Genomic DNA, 21637 nt, shown 5'->3' with positions numbered 1-21637 from the left:
TTATTTGGCTGCACTGGGACTTAGTTGCAGCATATGGGATCTAGTTCCCTGACCAGGGATTGAACCCAGGTTCACTGCTTTGGGAGCATGGAGTCTTAGCCACTGGACCACCAGGGAAGTCCCATCTTTCCTGTATATTCTTACTTCTTTTCTATTTAGAGAAGACTTATTAATATTTCCTTTGGAATAAGTTTAGTGTTGCGATATTCTTTTAGTTTTTGCTTATCTGAGAAAATTTTTCTCTCTTCTTCTATTCTAAATGATAATATTGTTGGGTAGAGTATTATAGATTGTAGATTTTTTTCCCTTTCAGGACTTTGCATATATCTTGTCTCTCCCTTCTGGTCTGCAATATTTCTGTAGAAAAATCAAGCGATAGCTTTGTGGGGATTCCCTTGTAATTAATTCTATGCTTTTCTCTTGCTACATTTAGAAGCCTCTTTAACTTTTTCCACTTTTATTATATCTTTGTATAGGTATGTTTGGGTTTACCTTGTTTGGGACCCTCTGTGCTTCCTATACCTGGATATCTGTTTCTGTCTTTTGGTTTGCAGGTTTTCAGCCATAATTTCTTCAAGCACATTTTTAATCCCCTTTTCTCTTTCTTCCCCTTCTAGAATCCCAATTATGTATCAGTTGGCATGTTTTATTTTATCTCATAGTTGTTTTATATTGCTTTCATTTTTTTTTTTTCATTTTGCTTTCTGTCTACTGTCCTTGTTGGGTGATTTCCATCATTCTGTCTTCTAGCTCAGTTATTTGTTATTCTGCATTATTTATTCTGCTATTCATTGCCTTTAGTTCACTTTCATCTCAGCAAATGAGCTTTATTTTTCTTGGTTCCTCTCTGTAGTTTCTAGTTCCTATTTACAGTACTCTGAATTTCTGTCAGTAGCCTTTCTTAATTCATTCAGTATCTCCTTTTTGAAATCAATGTTTATTAGACTCAAGAGATCTGGTTTATTGTTTGTTCTTTCAGGGGAATTATCTTGGTCTAGCTGGGAATGGTTCTTCTGCGCCTTCATCTTGCTTATATTTCTCTTATTCTGCAAGTTTAGGAGAAACAGTTATCTACTGTGGTCTTAGAGGGGCGTTTATATGTGGGAACATCCCTGTGTAGGTTTACTGTTTTTGGTGCAAGGGTTGTTTTTAGTAGGGATGCCTGTCGCCTCTTTCCTCAGTGTGTGCTGGCCATTATCTCCTTGATGGGGATGTGCAGATGTAGCAGTTGGTGCCTGGTCATGGGGTTCTCTGTGGCAGTGGCAGCTCACATGCACCCCTGGAGCACGCCATGGGAGCAGAGGGAGTCTGTGACCACCTCTGGAGCCTGGGAGATGAAAGCAGTAGCTCGAGACAGCTCCTGAAGCCTGGGGCAAGGTGTTGGGGAGGATGGTAGAGGCATGTGACTGTGCCTGAAGTCTAGGAGTGGAGGGGAGCAATAATGGCAGCTCACACGCACGCCTGGAGCTCCTGTAGGTAATGTCCTGCCATCTGAGAGCGCATGTAGGGAAAAAGGCTATAATGGTGAGTGTTGCCCCTCTTCTTGTGCACTGCCGATACAGTGGCACTTGGTCCCTAAGGCAGCCCAGGCCTCCTCTGCATAAACCCTCAGATGGGTTCACACCAAACTCTAGCCCCTTTGCTCATAGTCCACCTCAGGCCCCTCCCCAGGTCCGATCTCCGAAGCCTAAGCTTCTGCACCCAGCCCCTGTCCACACTGGTGGCCACGTGTCTCAGGCTGGGGAGTGCAGAGTGATGGTACTGACCGTATGTACAGGTTTCTTTCCATTCTAGCTGCTTCAAACCAGTTGCTACATTCTCTTCCAAGGCTCCAAAGCTTCCCCTCTGTCCCAGCTGACTTCCCTGCTGGTGAGGGGACTTCCCAGGTGCAGGAAACTTCCCTCCTTAATAGCTTCCTCCAGGGGGCACAGGTCCAGTTCTGCTTCCTTCCTCAGTTTTTTTCTTTTCCTTTCTTTTTTGTCCTGCCCAGTTCCATGAGACTGTCTTGCTCTTCAGAGGCTGGGAGTCTTCTGCCAACGTTTGGTAGATATTCTGTGAGAATCGTTCCACATGTAGATGTATTTTTGATGTACATGGGAGGAGGTGACCTTCACGTTACTATTCCATCTCTGATCACCTCTGACTTTTTGCTTTTCTTTTTTTTTTAGGGTGTGGTAGTTGCTTTTCAAAGTTTTTAGAGTGAAATATTTTATATCCAGGAATAAAAGTTATTTAAAACAAAAAAGCTGGAGTAGTCTAGTGGGACCACTCAGGAGATGGACAACTTTAGGAGCGGGTGAGCTGCCTGTCCTTGAAGATGGACAAGCAGAGGTGGTGTCCATCTGTCATGGACATGGTTCCAGGACTTCCTGAACAGGCGAGTGGATGGGGGCTGTGTTCTTTGATGAACTGTGCCAGGACTGCCCCACAGGTCCCTGAGCCTGTGGGATAAGGGAGTAATCCAATGCACTGCTTCTCTTCTCACACTTGACAATGCCTGAAAATCAGTGATTCCCCTGAGAATCACTGGGGAGCTCGTTCCAGCTCTGACTCTGATTCAGAAGGTGGGCCCAAGACTGCATTTTTAATGAGCTCCAAGTGATGCTAAAGCTTCTGGTCCAAGGCCCTGGAGCACTTTCCCTCTGGATTTGCTCTAGAGGCGTGCCCAGGTATTACAGAGCAAACAGATGATGCCAGGGGTCACGGGAAAGGTAAACAAGGCTGTGAGGATGAGTGACCTGAGCTAAGTGGCATTTCTGAAAGGCCTCTTCAGAGATATAAAAAGATGAGAGTCTGAGTTGCTGGGTTTGAGAACAGGTCACTTCCCACTTTGGCTTTATGGAGAGAGCTCAGTGTTAGAATACAGCCAGCCAGGATTTGAATCCCAGCTCTGCAGGTCATTAGCTGTGTGTCCTTGGGCAGCTTCTCTTGCCTCCCTCTGCTTCAGTTTCTTCATCTGAGGGTGGAAATGCCTGCTGGATAAGGCCATGATCAGGATGAAGTAGGATAACATGTCAGGTACCTGGCATTCAGTGGGCCTTTAACGAACACTGGCTTTTCCCAACACCATACACTCGTCTCTTCTTGCAGGTGGATGAGATTTACCACGATGAGTCCCTGGGGGTCCACATAAACATCGCCCTTGTCCGCTTGATCATGGTTGGCTACCGACAGGTAAACTTCTTTGTCAGCAGGCAGAATTGGGAGGGAGATGGGGTGTGAGGCAAGAGCATCAGACAGGCTAGGGTGTTGGGCAAGGGAAGCAGGGTCTAGGAAACATTTTATTTCCAGAATCAGAGCCCAGAGACCATGAGGTCTCAGTGGCAGAGGCATCTGGGGTTGATAAGTGGGACTTACAATTTCCCTCCAGTGAGATAAATGGACAGTCCTTGGTCCCTATACCTGGAGGTCCCACTCCTTGAATCGATGGGGAAAGTGGAGCTTGGAGAGGTGACAGTGACCAAGATAAGCTCTGCAAGGGTTGGGCCCCAGGCTCTGTTGCTTGTTCTCCCGCATATGGGAGTAAAAACAGAGTTTTCCTCTAGAGGCTGCTGTGAAAATTAAGTGACAATGAATGTAGGGAGGAAAGGCTCAGAACAGCACCTGACTGTCAAGGGATTAGAGACCATCAGTTCTCAGCAGATAGGGGTCCTGACACGGGGCTTGGCACAGGAACGTTCCCTGAAGCAGGGTGGGACTATGTGCCTGCGGCAGCCAGAATCAGTGACCCTGGGGAAGGCACTGCTATCAGTCGGGCCTCGGTGTCCCCTGCTGATGGGAGCCTGTTGTGGTCTGTGGGATCTGACCAACCACCCTGCTCTCTGGCCCCACAGTCACTGAGCCTGATCGAGCGTGGGAACCCCTCTCGCAGCCTGGAGCAGGTGTGTCGCTGGGCCCACTCTCAGCAGCGCCAGGACCCTGGCCACGCAGAGCACCACGATCACGTCGTCTTCCTCACTCGGCAGGACTTCGGACCCTCAGGTATGCAAGGTACTGTATTTGCCATGGCCAGGTGTGTGCAGCTGCAGGGCAGGGGCCGAGGCTGTCTCTGGGGCCATCCTAGGAGGACTGGAGGGGTTTATTTCAACAAAAAGATCCTTGGGACTTTGGAGCAGGACCTGGCTGGACAGGTGGCAGGCAAGCTTTGCAGTGGTTTCTTAGGGACCAGGGAGAGTGAAGGGGTCCTGCTCTGGTCCCTGCTGCTTTGGTTGAAACTGCAGTTGGCTGGGCATCAGGCTCTGGCCCTGTGCTCACCGTCCTGGGACCTGGCTGCTCGAGGGTCTCAGTGACCTTCAAGGTGCTCCTGCCCACACTGTATCCTTCCATCTTCAGAAGCTGGCCATGGGGAACCTGCAACAGGGCCAGCTTGGGCTTCTGGAAGGAAGGCCCTGCTCTCTCTGCTGATCCATGAGTCCGCAGTCCAGTGAGCTGAGCTTACTCATCCCCAGAACTCTCCCCACTGTGGAGTGGAGGAAATAGGAGTATATTTGCTGTCCTCTGTTACCAGGCTGCTAAAAGGCCCGTGGGATGCATGCAGTATCTGTGATGGAGGTGGCTGAGTGCCCTCTGCAAACTCAGGAAGCTTGGATCACCACCCCCGCCCCTAGCTTTTTGTAAGGGGAAACCGAGGCCCAGAGTGGCAACAAGGTTTGCCCAGGCCCCACTGCAGAGAGGAGACAGAGCTGAAACTCAGACTGGATCTCGAGGCACCGAGTTGAAGGCTTCTTAATGTTTTCTGGTCTGGCGCTAGAAGAGGGTCAGCCTGTACCCAAAGGGCTGCTTGTCTGAATCCCTGAAATCCCCAAGGTGAGCTTGTACACACACAGATTGACACACACATGTACAGACAAATGTGCACTTCTGCCCAGACACATGTGCACACCGACAGCCACACGTGTGCACTCGTGTGTGCTGTTGAGCACATCCAGACCTCCAGGACAGACAGGACCCCAGAAACCTCTATACCCCCAGGACCATCTCAGGAAAGGGTTTTGGCAGTTCTGAAGACAGAGGATAGCTGTCTGGTCCTGGCTGGCTGAAAGCCCAAGGTATGGAGCGTTCTCTACCATTGCCCCCTCTTCAGAGGTCTTCCCCAGCCCAGGCTGCCCTCCCAGCCGATTACGGGCTGGGGAGGCGGGCACGAAGCCCCCTGGATCATAAGCCTCTCACACAGAGCCGCTCAGCCAGTGCTGGCCTCACCGTGGCTACGGTGCGCTGGCCCCCTGCACTGCCCGTGTCTCCTGAGGCCTGCACAGTCGTGTCTTCACTCTGCCCATGTCTTCCGCTCCACGTGTCCACCTCCACCTCCCCAGAGTCTCTCACCTCTCCCCCAGCCCCAGCTCTAGGCCGCTCATAAGCCATTCCCTGGTCCCCTCAACCCCTTCCATTACACCCATTCCCTGGAGGACTCCCAGTCATCCCCACACATCCCTCTGAGCTCCTGGAACTCCAGCCCTCCAGGCCCACCCCTAAGTAACCTCCTGACCCTGGTCTGCCTGCGAAAGTGTCTGCCCCTCACGGGTGTGGATGTGCTGTAGGAAGGGGGTGTGGGCTGGCACCTGATTCCTCTGTTCTCCCCATAGTGTCTAACACACTGCCAGCTGTCACACTGCACAGATGTGTGGAGCTTGTCAACTGACCGACTGGCTGGCTGCTGCTTGGAAGTTGGGTCTGTGCAGGCTTGGGCATGCTGCCTTGTTTAGAGGAGGGGCTGACAGGCGCAGGGAGCCGCAGGCCAGGAGGGAAGGATGCGGGGGCAGCTTGGCCCAGGTGCCATACTGCAGCTGCATACATCCAGGGCAAGACGTTGCAAGAATCCTTCTTCCTCCTGGAACCCTCTGGCAGTGATCCGATCCAGACGTGCCTGCAGTGGCTGGCTCAGCACAGACCTCATTGCGTCCTGCCTCACGTGCGTGTGACCTCTCTCTGCCCTCTCTCCCCATCCCCGGCAGGGTACGCACCTGTCACCGGCATGTGCCACCCCCTGAGAAGCTGTGCCCTCAACCACGAAGACGGTTTCTCCTCGGCCTTTGTGGTGGCCCATGAGACCGGCCACGTGTAAGTGGCCCCGAGAGGGTGGACTGTGCCTTGAGCTCCAAGGAGGTCTGTGGGAATGGGAGGTTTTGTCCTAGTTCTGAGTCCCATCCCAGGCTCCAGAGGAGCTGCCCTGAGAGGGAGGGAGCCCCGGGGCCCAGAGAGCAATTCTGGGTCTGCCTTGGGCCCAGCCCCCAAATCCCAGGGCTGTGGGAGACCAGACGGGGCCCTGCCTTTGGCAGCTCAGTGGCAGTGTCCCCTCAGAGGCAGCACTGTGCTCTCTGGGTGGCCTCTATCCCTCCGTCCAGGCATCCCTGATGCTCACGTGTGGAGGGCTGGCCAGAGTCCATCTTAAACAGGTGCGTGTAGATCCAGGACTCGGGCCAGGCTGGTGGCTGGCTTACGTGATCCTCGGACCTGGATTTAGTTTAGAATGTATTCATTCATTCAGTCAACCAGTATTTCTTGAACACCTGTTGTGTGCCAGGCCCTGTTCTAGAAATAGGGCTTCTGTGGAGAATGGGACGCAAAAGCATGCAAGACGCTATGTGCTGGGAGAAAACAATTAATCCACCATCCAGTGTCCAGCGATGACGCACAGCTGTCACGGTCACGCCCCCTGGCCTTGTCTGGCCACAGGGCAGAGCTAAGGGACGCGCCCCCAGCTTGCCTGTTCCCAGCCAAGGCATAGAGAAAGGGCCATTTTTTGCAGCTGGAAGGACATGGGAAGGAGTGTGCCAGCTGCGAGGGCAAGCCTGCTGCCCACAGTCAGCCGTGCCCCTCTCCGCATCTGCCTACCCCTGCGGTTTCACCCCAGCCCTGCCCTTCGCCGAGCGGGTGGCACCTCCTCTCTGGGGCCTTCATTTCCTCAGCTGCAGCACAGAGGCTGGCACTGGGGAAATCTCCGAGGGCCCTTCCTGCCCTGGCAGCCAATACTTCCACCTATTCTAGAGCCAGGAGTTTGTCTTCCTGTATGCAGGGGGCACTCCTCACTCACAGAGCCGCTGCCTACGGAGAGACAAGGTCAAGCTTAGAGGCCCACGTGTCTGTCTAGTGGTCAAGGCCAGATGCAGACGTCTGGGAACATGTAAGAATGTAGAACCTTTGGGCTTCAGTGTTACATACTAACTCTAAAGGGCTTCCCAGATGGTGCTAGTGGTAAAGAACGCACCTGCCCGTGCAGGAGATGTAAGCGAGGCGGGTTCGATCCCTGGGTTGGGGAGATCCCCTGGAGGAAAGCACAGCAACCCACTCCAGTATTCTTGCCTGGAGCATCCTTTGGGCAGAGGAGCCTGGCGGGCTTCAGTCCATGGGGTCATAAAGAATCAGACATGACTGATACGACTTAGCATGCACACTAACTATAAAGAGCAAACATTTACATTTAAACTATCTTTATGGCAGGTGGGTACCACACACATAGCTCTGTAAGGCCAGGTCTTGAAGAAGCTAAAGAGGCTGGTACATAGAGAGGGCGCTGTAAGCCAAGTCATACTGAACAGAATGAAACTGGTCCTTGCGCACGAGGCCCCAGGTTTGGAGGGAAGACAGTGCATGGTGTGAAAGTTGTTAACTACGTTGCAGGAGGCCCTGCTGTGGGCAGACCACCCCTGGGCAGGGTGGCCAGGAAGGGTGTCCCGGGGCCAGAGTGGGGCTTGAGCTGGTTTCAGACACCGTGAGGACATTAGGGAGGGTTTGAGGAGGGGGCTGGAAGGCAGAATGAGCTCAGCCCGATTGAGGGGCAATGTGGGACCTCAGCTTCCATCCAGTGGGGTGGCTCTCCCCACTGCACAGTGGGGAAACTGAGGCCAAAAGGCAAAGTCTGAAGCCTGGTGAGGGCAGTCTCCAGCCCACCTGCTCGTCTTCCCGGGGGTGGGCTCCCTGGATGAGACTCAGGACTGCCCTCTCTGCTCCCCCACCTCCAGGCTCGGCATGGAGCACGACGGCCAGGCCAACGGCTGTGCGGATGAGACCAGCCTGGGCAGTGTCATGGCGCCCCTGGTGCAGGCCGCCTTCCACCGCTTCCACTGGTCTCGCTGCAGCAAGCTGGAGCTCAGCCGCTACCTCCCGTAGGTCACCTCCGCCCTCTGCCTCTGCGCCTCCCCCATCATCTCCCCTCAGAGCACCATCCCGCCCCTGACACACGCTCCAGTCCGGCTTTGCTGGTCAGTTCCTGGGCCTCCGGGGACGTGGAGGCCCAGGATGAGTGTTGGATTTGGGAGCTCAAGGCCATGGATGGGCGCAGGGTGGATTTGGGTTGGGTAGGTGCCGGCAGAGATACTGTCACTAACCTCTGCAGCGATCGGCTGGGGCCCAGCGTATGTCCCACACGGTGGGCTGATTTGTCTTCGTCTCTCAGTGCAGTGAGCCCTCAAGCTGTCTGGGAGCCAGCTCTTATTCTGGGCCATGGCGTGAACTCTGTAATGTGGGTGAATGGGCCCTCTAAGAAAGCCACCAGCTGCATGCCTAAGGCTGGTCCTGGTGGCCTTGCCTCGGAGCCCAGACATGGTTGTGAGTGGAAGCAGGGGCACCTGTGGGGTGGTCCATTTTCCCTGGAGAGCGCAGCAACCAGCACAGAGCAGCAGGCGCATCCCTGCAGGCCTTCCTAGCTTGGTTCCCGCACCCTCCTCTGTGAAGGGAGAGATGGGGCCTTCCTGCCCTACCCGGCTCACTCCCTGCCTCTGCCCGCAGCTCCTACGACTGTCTCCTTGACGATCCCTTTGCGCCTGCCTGGCCCCAGCCCCCGGAGCTGCCTGGCATTGACTACTCAATGGATGAGCAGTGTCGCTTTGACTTTGGCACCGGGTACCACACCTGCTCGGCGGTGAGTTCCCATGGCCTCTGCCAGCCAGGATGCCAGACCAGCCTCCTGGGTCCCAGGCTGGTCATTCACGGAGCCACTGTAGGGGGATACAGGATGACCAGGGTCTAGGCCCTGCCACCTTCTGCTATGTCCCCACCATACCCAGTCCCATGGAGGGGTGGGGAGACAGTGTGTGCGGGGGCTAGAAAATGCCTGGAAGGATGGGGACAGGGTGGGGCACCGATGGGGTCCTGGCAGGCCAGGCTGGTCACTGGGGGCGTTTATCTGCCAAGTGGCCCGTGTGTCAGATCAGATACTAGCTCTGGGCTGGTAGAGAAATAGTTGCCACCCTCTGCTGTCTGGCGGAGAAGGCGATGGCACCCCACTCCAGTACTCTTGCCTGGAAAATCCCATGGACAGAGGAGCCTGCTAGGCTGCAGTCCATGGGGTCGCGAAGAGTCGGACACGACTGAGTGACTTCACTTTCACTTTTCACTTTCATGCATCAGAGAAGGAAGTGGCAACCCACTCCAGTGTTCTTGCCTGGAGAATCCCAGGGATGGGGGAGCCTGGTGGGCTGCCGTCTATGGGGTCGCACAGAGTTGGACATGACTGAAGCGACTTAGCAGCAGCAGCAGCAGCTGTCTGGATGTTTGGCAGGATGTTTGGGGCAGACTTCCCACCCTGGTGAAGTTCTCCTCTGTCCCACGTGATCTCTCTCCAGGGGGTCAGTCGCATGCTCCCTCCCTCCTCTGCCCTGTGCCTGAGATGATAGATTAAAGGGAGCAGAGCCCTGTCCTCCCCTGCAGAACAAGGCAGGGAGAGCCTGGAGCCTGGCAATCAGTTGAGCCCCCCAGGGGAGAATCAAACAGCCACTGAGCAGGGCCCAGGCAGAGGCTCAGAGAAGGGGACATCCCAGGGCAAGGGGGATGTCCCAAGGGGTCAGGCCTTGGTGCCTTGAGTACGTCATACCTCCCGCATGCAGGAACGCAGCCCCCTCCTCAGCTCTGCAGGACCTGAAGGCCCTGTGTGTGGCAATCTTGTGCATGGCCCAGGCCACCCTGGGACACCTGGTCTCCGCTTTGAGGGTGGAGAAGCATCTGGGAAATGGGGTTTCAATGCCCAGAGGGTGTGTTTGTAGGACATGAGTCTGGCTGGCAGGGGATGATAGAGAAAAGGACATTGAGGCTTCCCTAGACAATGTGAAATATAAGGTTACCAGCCTTATATGAGGAAATGGCAACCTCCTCCAGTATTCCTGCCTGGGAAATCCCGTGGACAAAGGAGTCTGGCAGGCTATAGTCCATGAGATCACAAGAATTGGACATGACTTAGCGACTAAACCACCACCCCAACCTTATATGAGAGGGAGATGGGAGTCCTGACCTTGTCTGGATGCTGCAGGATCTGGGCTAGACTGGCAGCTCCCTCCAAGCCCCCCACAGGCACACAGCTCATGGGGCATCAGCAGACTCAGCCTCCCCACAGCCTCAAACCCTGGTCCCTGCTTGGTGACAGACTGGCCTCTGCGAGGCAAGGAGGGAGGCCTTGGAGGGGAGAGCAGTGGGCTGTGGCTGGCCCTTCTTTTCGGTGGGGTTGCTGGAGGCCGCTGGCACTTGGGGTGGGGTTGAGCTGGTGGACATGCGGGGCTCTGGTTGGATGGGCCCCTCCTGCCTCCCTGGCAGTGTTTGGCCTCAGCGCCCATCCACATCCTGGCCCCTCTCTGTCACTGTTGCTTCCCCTGGACCACTTGCCAGAGCTGGAGGGCCAGTCCAGCCCAGTGACCCTGTCCCCCTTGCCGCGCAGTTCAGGACCTTCGAGGCCTGCAAGCAGCTCTGGTGCAGCCACCCCGACAACCCGTACTTCTGCAAGACCAAGAAGGGGCCCCCGCTGGACGGGACTGAGTGTGCGCCAGGCAAGGTAGCTGTGGGCTGGTGCCGGCCCCCAGGGGAACCTGTCCCTCCACCCAGTGTGGATGTGAATGCATGGTGGCCAGGGCGGCGTGGGAGTGTGGGACAAGGGTGAGCCTTGCGTGCAGGCAGATGGATGTGGAGCCCTCACGTGAACTCACACACACCCCCTCTCCTCCCTGGGACCACAGTCTTCGGCTTCTACAGAGACCAAGTTTGGCCTTGTCTCATAGTGCATCAGCAGGCATGCTTACTCCCATTTTACAGATGAGGAGAGTGAGGCTGAGGCTGATTAGGGAACTTGTGGAGGTCAAACAGAGGCTGATTAGCAGGGGGGGCAGTTGTTCAGGGGGTCCCCAGGTCTGAGAGTCTTGAGCTGACGTCTGAAACCCCACCTCTGCTCTTTCGCTGGCCCTGCTTCTCCCCGCAGCTCTGTGTGGTGACCTTGGGCCATCCTCTAACCAAGCACATCCCTCTCCTAGGCTTCTTGTGAAGTTTGGAGTCCTGTCAAAGCAAATGAGGGCACTGGGAAGAAGCAGGGTGCTGCCCCCACCAGCCTGTCCTCTGCCTTTCACCCTCGGCCCTCAGCAGACTCGCATCTGTAAATGGTCTGTCCCTTCACAGATGGGTGGAGCTTCTTTTAAAAATCTCTATCCCTACAGAGTCTGACTCAGTCTGGGGGTGAAGCTGAGACATCCGGAGTTTTAAAAGTTCCCCTAGTGACTCTGAGGCTGAGAAACACTGAGTTCTCTCTTGCAAATGGCCTGGACAGCTTTACTGTATTTCTTACCTATGACCCAACAAGAAGAGGGACGGGAGTTAACCTGTACTGAGCTCTCCTTTGCACCTGGCCTTGTGCTGAGGCCTTTGTGAGTGTGGTTGCCTTCAGTTCTGAGAACAGTCCCATTTACCAGGCAAGTACGCTGAGATTCAACAAGGTGAAGCTCTGCCAAAGCCACACACAGCTAGTAATGACCAAGTCGGAATTCAAACCCGGGCTTTTTGAACTTGAGGCATACACCCTCCACTGTGTGGCTAGACCTCCCGGGTAGCTGGCTTCCCTCCTATGAACATACCTGCTTGGGGTCCCAGATGGTGATTTCGAGGTCCAGAGCCAAGACCAACTCTAGATTGTGTGGGAAGATTATGTCTTCTCTTCCTTATCAGCTCTTTGTGCCTCTGGGGGTGGTTAACCAAATAATTGCAGCTCCTGTCATCATTGTTATATCACCTGCTGTTAGTGGAGGGCCGTGTGTGAGTGCTCACGGCAGCCCTGGGGGCGAGTGCTGTTATCCCCATTGTCCAGCTGAGGATTGGGCTCTGAGAGGGATATTCTTTGCTGAGGGTCATTCAGCGCACAGTAGGCATTGGATTCCATGTAACCCCGAGGCTGGTGCTCTTAGCATCCCTTTCTCTGGGCTCACCCACAATACCCAGTTGGGCACTTTCTATGGCAGTGGCTCCCGGGTGACCTCACACCCTCTGCTCCATCCCAGTGGTGCTTCAAAGGTCACTGCATCTGGAAGTCGCCGGAGCAGACTTATGGCCAGGATGGAGGCTGGAGCTCCTGGACCAAGTTCGGGTCGTGTTCACGGTCCTGTGGGGGCGGGGTTCGATCCCGTAGCCGGAGCTGTGACAATCCCACGTGAGTGCAATTGGCTGAGGTGGGCAGGACAGGGGCCTGAGGGGCTTGGAGGGGGAGGCACTGGGGGGCAGGGCCCAAGAAGAGGTCCCCTGCAGGTGGCTACATATTCTAGTAGATGAGGACCCCAAATTGTTGCAGGCACCAAATCACTTCCACCTCGGTCAGACATCTCCCATTGGGTCTGACATCTGAGAGTGGGTCTGAGCCAGTGATTCTCAATATCTCATGTGCAGGGAGTCTGGGTGGGCCCAAGGCTTGGTCAGTTTAACAAGCCCTTCTGTGACCCTGATCCTCTAGCTAAACTTTGAAAAAACACTGTTCACTAGCCATGCTTTAGGAGAATAAATTCCCCGAGTCTGTTTCCTACTACATGAGGCAAAACTTCTTCAATTTTTCTTATCTCTTTCTAATGTCAAATCCTCTCCTTACCTCCCCCCCTCCATTTTTTAGCATCCTGGGGGAGCAATCTATTTCTCCCTTTTATCCTCTTCATGGGGTTCCCCTCCAGTGGTTTCAGTACCTCTGAGCACCAGCTCTTTATGGCCTCCATCTCCCAAGCTGATGCAGCCTGCTTAGAACAGCTTCGTGGGAGCTGAGGGCTGCCCAGTCTGGCCCTGTGGGTCTGCTGGTCCCAGGAACCAGGGATACAGAACCTGCGTGTGGCAGGGCCAGCCTAGCCCTCACAGCAATGAGTGATGTGACGGCGACCTCAGAACGGCAGGGTCCTAGGATCACAGAGGCTCAGGTGGTCATTTTCTCTCCAGCATCTTCAGGAGTAGTCCTTCCTACTATGCTGTGTGTATACCTCCAGGGATGGGACTCTCAGTGCCTCCTGGAGCAGCCTGTTCCCATGTCAGATGGCTGTACTGACCCTTTACAAGTAGGAGCCAAAGAGAACAGCCTTGTAACTTCAGGCTGTTGGGGGTATGAAAGCTAGGTTAGAGAAAGGGCCAGTGGTGCCCACTCTGGATAAACCACCTCCCGGTCATGGCACATAGTTACTCCCTTGATCGAAGCTCCTGTTTATTAAACTGCTCTGAAATAACTATTTTTATTTTATGAGGCTTAAATGAAATATTATGTGTATTCTCCCCAGCACAGTTTAAGCGCTAATGAAGGATGGCCTCTGTTCTAATTATTCCAGGGTATGGACCACTTTCTCTGCGCCAGGTGGGGTGCTCAGCGCTCCTGTGCATAAACCCACATAACCCTCCCAGCACCTCTGTACAGAGTTCCAGTAAGCCCGTTCACTTGAATACTTTGTACCCGTAATCTTACCGAATCCTTTTAATTTAATGGGGATGAGAGTACAGATTGCTTAAGGATACCTTTTTAAAATTTATTCTTCACAGACACACCAGGAAGTAGATAAAATAAGAGGTGTTATGGTCCCTCCTTGAAAGGGGAAATTAAGGCATAGCAGGACTTGGGTGTAGATTCAGCTAGATCTTTTGACTCCAAACCCAAGTCTCCTTTACCACTCCTTAGTTTATGGTGGTATTAAATGGAAGTGGATGCAAATCAGAGCAGTTGAGTCGTGTGTTGGGGACCTACTGTGTGTCAGGCCTGTGTAACGGGTGAAAGAATATGCGCAGATGAGGAAGACTGATTTCTCTTCCAGGCCAGCTGGAGCGGTCAGTCTTTCCCTCTTGTCTTCCTCCTCTCCACCCCATCTCTTGCCCCATTTCTTTCTTTCATTCTCTCTTCTTCTGATCACACAAACACACAAATGGGTGGCATATGCCTGAAGGGACCAAAAAGACTCTGAGCTCAGCAGCCCTCACAGTGTGGTTCCCCCCTAATTTCCAAGTTAGTAGGGCCCCTTTTTATGCTTCTCTAAAGGGCTGAGCCACCCAGGTGGCTATGGGAAAGCCTGCCACCCGTCCAGCCTTTCCAGCCAGCACAGTCTCTTTATGCCTGTCCCAGCCCAGCTTACGGAGGCCGCATGTGCTCAGGGCCCATGTTCCAGTACCAGATCTGCAACAGCGAGGAGTGTCCGGGGCCCTATGAGGACTTCCGGGCCCAGCAGTGTGCCAAGCGCAACTCCTACTATGTCCACGAGAACGCCAAGCACAACTGGATCCCCTATGAGCCGGACGATGGTGAGTGGGGCCCTGTTCCCTCCACCTCCCGCCCCGTGGCCTTGGGCATCTGCTGGGTCCTTATCTTCCCAGGCAGGGCCTTCTATGCCTGGCCCACCAATAGAGATGGAGGGACAGTGGCGGCACCCAAAGGGGCATTGCAGTTGCCAGGTTTGCCCCATGCTTTTGTGCAGACCTTTGCACTGTATACATTGTGGGCCTGCCATCGTCATGAAAATCATCCTGGATTTGAATTCTTATGCTGTTTCTTGGCTGATGCGAGGGCAATGTCTTGAGCAGGGGTCACTTGGCCCAGAAGTACCACTGAGGCTGGAGGCAGTGCTGGTGGCGGGGTGGGTGCTTTCAAACATGTCCTGCCGTGTGCGGAAGGCCCTATACAGGTGCAGGCATTCCTCGCCTTGCATCACCAGTGTCCAGAGAAGCTCAGTGCTATTACTGACCGTGTTTTTAGGTTTTTACTGATTGTACTACTGTTTCAGGCATTAATGAAAATGATTGGAAAGTCAGGTCAATGGGACCTGTGGGATCCTCCCACTGAGCCCCTCCAAACTGCCCTGGACACAGGCCGTGGGACTCATGCAGAGGGTCAGAACTTTGGGGCTAAGCCAGTGCCTATCTATTTTGGAGCTTTTTTAGTGATATCTCTTATAGTGGCAGAGGATGAGATGGTTAGATAGCATCACTGACTCAATGGGCATGTATTTGAGCAAACTGAGAGAGTGAAGGACAGGGAAGCCTGGTGTGCTGCAGTTCACGGAATCTTAAAGAATTGGACATGACTTAGTGATTGAACAACAGTAACTCGTGGCGGCAGAGAGAAGCCAGTGAAGGGTTGGGACTCACACCAGCTTAGTGCCTTCAGGCTGGAAGGACCTTCAGCTGTCCTCTGAATCTCCCTTGCTTCACCAGCCTCTCCATGATCCTTCCACGACCTGATGCTCACTCCGTACCAGCCAGCCCTCAGGTTGGCCTTTGCTCTCCTGAGCCCAGGGCCTCCTCCTCGTAGCCCTGGTTTCCAAGTATCCATTGCAAGACCCTCCCTTCTTCAGCTCTCATTTAGAATGAGAGTCTTCAAGTTGGAAGGGACCTCAGAGGGCCTGTGTGTTGCCTGCCAGTGCGCAGACTCCTCCAGGACATGCTTGCAGGGAGTGTCTCCTCCCTGCTTAGACTCCCCCTAGTCTGGGGAGCTTCCCACCTCCATGCCACTGCTGGCTGGCTTTCGGGGCTGCCTGGAAACCCCTTTGCTTGAGGTGTACTGGTCAGGGTCTTGCCTTTGGGAGGGTGAAAGCTCCCTACCCCTCGGCCCCTGGCCCAGGTCCCACTGGAAGTATGGCTGCTCCTGTGTGTGAGATCCAAAATGAAACAGGATGTTAGGACTCTAGACTCAAGTCCTGAGTGTTGGGACGTGATGTCACTGCGCAACAGGGACCTTAGGGTTGAGGAGCCAGGAGCCAGATGGTTCCTGACAAATTTTGCTTTGGAAGCTTTGCAGATCCATCCAGAACCCACACAGGCTGCTGTAACATGGGGTGGAGAAGGGCTGCAAGGTCAATGGGACGGTTGGACTTTGGGTTTTCCCAGGACTTTTACACAAATTCCAGGAAGTTAGCTAAACCCCAATCTCCCTTTTTCTAAGAAACACAGCAAATGTTTATATGTTCTCTGGAATCTACTTTTATAGGACATTAATAGCCTAGACAGAGAACATTTGATTGTTAAAACTAGAAAGGAGCTCCGGAAGGGACCTCCTTCCTTCCGTCGCTGCTGCTCCATTTTGTAAGCCCAAGCCCAGACCACTGTTCACAGACATGTTGAGATTCACTATCATATGTGTGACTGGTGATGTGTATGTAGAGATCAGAGCAGAGTCTGGCCCAAACCAGACAGCCTGGGTTAGAATCCTGGCTCTGCCACTTCCTGGCTGGCTGAATGGCCATGAGCAAATTCCTTAACCTCTTTGGTCCTTGGTTTCCTCCTCTGTAATGCTAAAACATACTTCCTGGGGAGTATTGAGAGGTTTAAATTAGCTAATTCACAAAAAGCATTTAACGTCGTACATCAAGAATGTATAAAGGTTTTCGAAGTCTGGCACATAGTAAGCTTTCATTAAGTGTTGGCTAATTGTTATTGTTTTATCACTTGCTGTTTCTTAACAGCATGATGTGGCATTTTACTGATGGGGGTAATAAGGAACTGAGATTCAGAGAGGTCAGATAAGTTACCCAAAGTCACATGGCTCCTAAGTGCCAGAGCAGGGATTTTATGCCCAGCTCCACACCTAGTTTTCCCTGCGTTGCCCAGAGCTGGCCCCTGGGACTTCCTGTTCCGGCCACGCGCTAGTGTCGGCCTAGGCCAGCCCACGTTCTGGGAGCCCCGCCGGCTCAGTGTGTTCTGTTTCCCCACAGACGCCCAGAAGTGTGAACTAATCTGCCAGTCAGAGGACACAGGGGACGTGGTCTTCATGAACCAGGTGGTCCATGATGGGACTCGCTGCAGCTACCGGGACCTGTACAGTGTCTGTGCCCGCGGCGAGTGTGTGGTAGGTGGCCCCCTCTGGACCACCCACCGTCTGCCTGCCCCAGGAGACTGGAGGGCTGCAGTGCCTCCTCCTCCTTCTGTTCCCTGGGAAGACAGGCATCACCTCACCTTCTCCACCCATGACACGTCTCGTCCTCAGCGTAACTCTGGGATGCTGCTAGAAAGGGGTCACTGCCCAGCTGCATTCAAGGAGAGAGGCGCGGCTAGGTTTCAGAGCTTGACTGCGTCACATAGCATGTTTGTGGCAGAGTCCCATCCAGGAATGCCTCTCAGTCTACGGTCCTTACATGTCTGGGGACTGGAGAGGGGGCCAGGGGCTGCCAACCCGCACGCAGCAGTGCGGATGTGGAAGCCTCCTTTTGCTGACCCCATCTCTGATTTCAGCCCGTCGGCTGTGACAAGGAAGTGGGGTCCATGAAGGCAGATGACAAGTGTGGGGTCTGTGGTGGCGACAACTCCCACTGCAGGACTGTGAAGGGGACACTGGGCAAGGCCTCCAAGCAGGCAGGTGAGCAGGTGGGGGTGGCGGATGACCAGGAGCAGTGGCGTTCTGGTCCAGCCAGGGCCCTAGAGAATGAGCCATCCCTAGTTGAGCCCTTCCTTGCTTGAGCCAGGCCACAGTTCAGGCAGGGAGAGGGGGCCCTGGAGCCTCTGCCCTGACTGTGGTCCCTCGCCATCCAGGTGGGCTGTGCCTCTGCTTGGGCTCAGGAGCTCCGGAGCATGTCCTGCTCAGCACTGTGGGTCATAGGAACTCAGCTTGGCCTGGGCCTGTTGGTGGGAGTGAGGATGAGCTAGGTCTAAAGATGAGGCCCAGGCTGGACTAGCAATTTCCCTTTCTATCCTCATCTTTTCCTTGCTTTTTCATTTGTGGTTGTTGTTTTTTAACTGAAGTGCTTCCTGCTTTGAACTCCTGGTCCTTTAAGTTCCTTGACTTCTCTCCATACCTCTGTTGCAAAGGGCCAGATATTAGTCCTTTACACTTTAGTTTGAATTAGATTCATTTCCCCTTGGGGGGTGTTTCAGCTTTGTCTTGTCTCTCCTTGTTGGGGGAAAGTTGATGGTTCTGAGAAAGGTTAGTTTTCAGGCATCGGATTGGGAGGATCATGGGGACCCCCTAATGCTGGGTCTTCACTGCTTGTTTCATCTAAATCCCTACAGTGGCTTTAAGTATGAGAAGAAAGGGGAGAGGGGAACCTAAGGAGAGAAGAGGAGGGTCAAGACAGTGGGAAGTAGCAAGTGACACACACACTGAGTCCGTGGCTTTTATAGAGCATTTTAAGCTGCGCAAACTGTGATCCTCTCAGCACTTTGTAAAGAAGGGCCCATTCCTATTTGCAGATAAGGAAACTGAGCTTCCTGGGTACCCATGAGGAGCGGGGTGGTGGGAGATGCTGGGCGTGGTGCTGCCAGTTCAGGATGCTCATGGTTTTGCTGAAACTTCTATGGCAGGGGCTCTCAAGCTGGTGCAGATCCCCGCAGGTGCCAGGCACATCCAGATTGAGGAGCTGGAGAAGGTTCCCCACCACATTGGTGAGTACAGGGTGCCAAGTGATGGGCAGCCGGCCCCTGGGACCTGTCCTCGGGTGTGGGGGAGCTGGGAGAATGGAAGAGAAGATTCTAATGTAGGGGAGACATTTCTTGAATTTGAATAATGTGAGAGAATGCTTTTTTGTTGATTGATTGATTTTTCGTTTGTGTTGCATTGGAAAAAGGCTCCATGCTTCAGATTTCAGAAGGTATGAAAGGGGATCCAGGGGAGATTCCTTCCACCCTCTACCCCAGGAGCACTTTCCTTCCCCAGGGGCAACCACTGTTCATTTCTTGTGCACATAGGTACCTTTTAAAGGTAACCCATTTTTCATAGAATGTATTAGTTAATGTCTGCTGTATAATATATCATCCCCAAACTTAGCAGCTTCATGCAGCAAGTGTTTATTAGCATCAGTTCCGTGGATCCCCAGTTGGATCCCCAGTTTGGGCTGGGCTCAGCTGGGTGCTTCTTCTAACTCATCCTCCTGGAAACTCATTCACCCAAGTGCAGTCAGCTGGTGGGTGTGTAGGGACCTGGTTGGTACTGGCTGTCAGCTGGGGTTACAGGGGTGACAGGGTCATGTCCCCAGCTGGCTAGCCTGGGATTATGCACGTGGGATCTGTTGCATGGTCCTCAGAAGTGGCAAGAGCAGGCAAACCCCGGTGTGCAAGCCCATTTCAGGTCTCTGCTTGTGTCCTGCTTTCTCATGGCCGAGTGGTCTAAACAAGCCCCATGGCCAAACCCAGGCTCAAGAGGCAGAAGCAGAGTATCTCCTAACGGGAGATGTGGTACCTCACAGTGCAGAGAGGTGAACCCACAGGAGTAGGAGGCATCTGTGGCTGTTTTTGCAGTCTACCAGAGGGACCCTTCAATTATCCTTATTATAATGATGCTTAAACACATAATCTCTAAGCTAGATACCTACCCTTTATGCGTACAGCAGTTATACAGCTATAAAACCAAGACATTAAAAATGACAGCCCCCCCAAATCAATCAGTAGAATTAAAATTAAGCCCATGAATGTAAGAAGGGGAGGTTTTTGTGTGTTTCTGTGCTTCGTTCTGTTTTTGCTGAAACTAAAATTGGCATCAAAAAATGAGCATGCGCAGAATAGGCAAATCCATAGAGACAGGAAGTATGGTAATGGTTGTCAGGGGCTGGAGAGAGGGAGGAATGGTGAGTGACTATAAATGGGTCTCAGATTTCTTTCAGGGGTGATGAAATGTTCTGGAATTAGATAGTGGTGATGATTACACAGTCACAGAATCACACCAAGGTAAATTTTTTCTCAATTGAAAGCACATTAGTATGGTTTGGAGCAGGCTCCTGGTGAGCAGGTGGGCAGAAGGCTGCTGCCCACACGCTGGGCAGTGCTGGATTCCCCACACTTGTCTATGTTCCGACTCCTTACGGAGGGTGCATGGTTGTGATCCCTGGGCCACGGCATGTCCCAGAGCCCCCTCTTACTTACTACAGCCACCAAGTCGCACTGCTTGTTACCAGCTCATCATGAACACAAACACAAAATGTAACATCTCTGGGAAAGTTCATATATTACAAAAATGCCAACATTCGTATTTTTAGGTTACGATTAAAGTAATAGAAAACATTTAAAAAGTCTCCTGGAGAACTTGCGCTCCCTGCGCGTCTACATTAGCCCAGCTGTAGAAATTCCTCACCTGCTCTGGAGGGCACCTGAATGGAGTTGAAGTAGGCAGAAGGGGAAACTGAGGCCCTAAGTGGGTTGTGGGTGATTTGTGCACCCTCATTCACCTGCAGGATGAGCCAGTCTGGACCCTGGTGTCCGATCTCCCAGCTGCATGCCCCTGCCAGCCACACCTCTGGCTGTGAGATGGGACGGCTTTGGCTGGGCCATCTCCTTGCACACCTGCCTGCCTGGCTCTGGGGAATTGTGCCAGCACAGGGGCTGGGGAGGGACAGGGGCAGGGAGAGAAGGTCGTTTACCCTTGAAAGAAGGTGGTTACAAATGCTTCTCTTTCTGCAGCCCTACGGATGATCCCATACTGTCGGCAGCCCCTTGGGCTGCCTGCCCAGCTCCTCCCATCCATCCCTACCGTGTGCGGATGTCTAGCCTTCCCAGGGAGCTAGCTCGATGGGCTTGTAGGTAGCAGATGCGCTTCTGTGGAGGTTGGGGTAGAGGCTCCTGGCATCCAGGGCAGGCTCACTATGTGTTTGTGGGGTGAGTCCCTGAGGGTTAGAGCTCTCCAGGAGCTTGGGTGGGAAGGAAGCAGAACTGAGACCTGTCGTTGGCACAGATTGTGTGACTATTGTGTGTGTGAGATCCGCAGCAACCCTGGCAAAAATGTGCAGAATATATATGTGTGAGTGTGTGCGCATGTGCCTGTGTGTGCACACGTGTGCTGACAGGGTGTGTGCTCTCTGGAGAAGCCTGGGACAGGTGGCCGCCTTGGCAGTGAAGGCCAAGGCCCTGTCCAAACACGTTTGGCACTCCTGGAATTTAGGGGCATGGTCTCTGAAAGGAAGTGAAGGGAGAGAAGCCAGGCTGGTAACACCCACTGTGTGCGGGGCCTGAAGCTGGCATTCTTCATTTGTTGGAGCCTCGTGACAACCTTCTTGTTACCCCGTTTTGCAGTTGAGGAAACTGAGGCCCTGAGAGGTTAAGAGAATTGCTGGAAATATGGAGCAGGTCAGTCGTTAGGGCCTGGGCTCAGAGCTGGTAGGACCTGGATGGTGGAGAGTCCAGCCCACCACCCCCTGGCAGGTGGGGTGGACAGCCAGGGGCTGGGGGACAGCAGTAGCCATGGGCTATGGGGACAGACAAGGGCCCTGCCTAAGGCGATGCTTGGCGCTAGCCCGGAGGGTCTGGCCATTCTGGAGCTGGGCGAGATGAGGTTGTAGGGGGTAGGGGCATCTCTCCTCCTGCTCACCAAAGAGGCTGGCTCTGCTGAGAGCTGGACCAGCAGCCTCTGCGTGTCCAGGACACACCCCTGCCCATCTTGGAGCCTCTGATTCCCCATCTGGATTAATAACAGCACCAACCTCAGAATGCATGTGAGGATTGCACTTTGGCAGTGAGCAGTGTGACCAGCCTG

At 53.7% G+C, this 21637-nt stretch overlaps 1 protein-coding gene across 1 annotated transcript in view; it reads left to right on the top strand.

Moving 5' to 3' along the window:
- ADAMTS14 (ADAM metallopeptidase with thrombospondin type 1 motif 14) overlaps window positions 1-21637 on the top strand; it is a 97248-nt gene that overhangs the window by 63243 nt on the left and 12368 nt on the right. Inside the window, exons 5-15 of the mRNA XM_052640147.1 lie at window positions 3091-3174; window positions 3834-3981; window positions 5952-6057; window positions 7959-8102; window positions 8725-8857; window positions 10643-10756; window positions 12243-12391; window positions 14318-14493; window positions 16899-17032; window positions 17416-17539; window positions 18481-18561. Of these exons, the coding sequence (XP_052496107.1) occupies window positions 3091-3174; window positions 3834-3981; window positions 5952-6057; window positions 7959-8102; window positions 8725-8857; window positions 10643-10756; window positions 12243-12391; window positions 14318-14493; window positions 16899-17032; window positions 17416-17539; window positions 18481-18561 (1393 nt within the window). The remainder of the gene's footprint in view (window positions 1-3090; window positions 3175-3833; window positions 3982-5951; window positions 6058-7958; window positions 8103-8724; window positions 8858-10642; window positions 10757-12242; window positions 12392-14317; window positions 14494-16898; window positions 17033-17415; window positions 17540-18480; window positions 18562-21637) is intronic.

The sequence above is a fragment of the Budorcas taxicolor genome, chromosome 5, assembly GCF_023091745.1.
Source record: "Budorcas taxicolor isolate Tak-1 chromosome 5, Takin1.1, whole genome shotgun sequence".
NCBI lineage: Eukaryota > Metazoa > Chordata > Mammalia > Artiodactyla > Bovidae > Budorcas > Budorcas taxicolor.
This window is presented reverse-complemented; position numbering and strand designations above follow the sequence as displayed.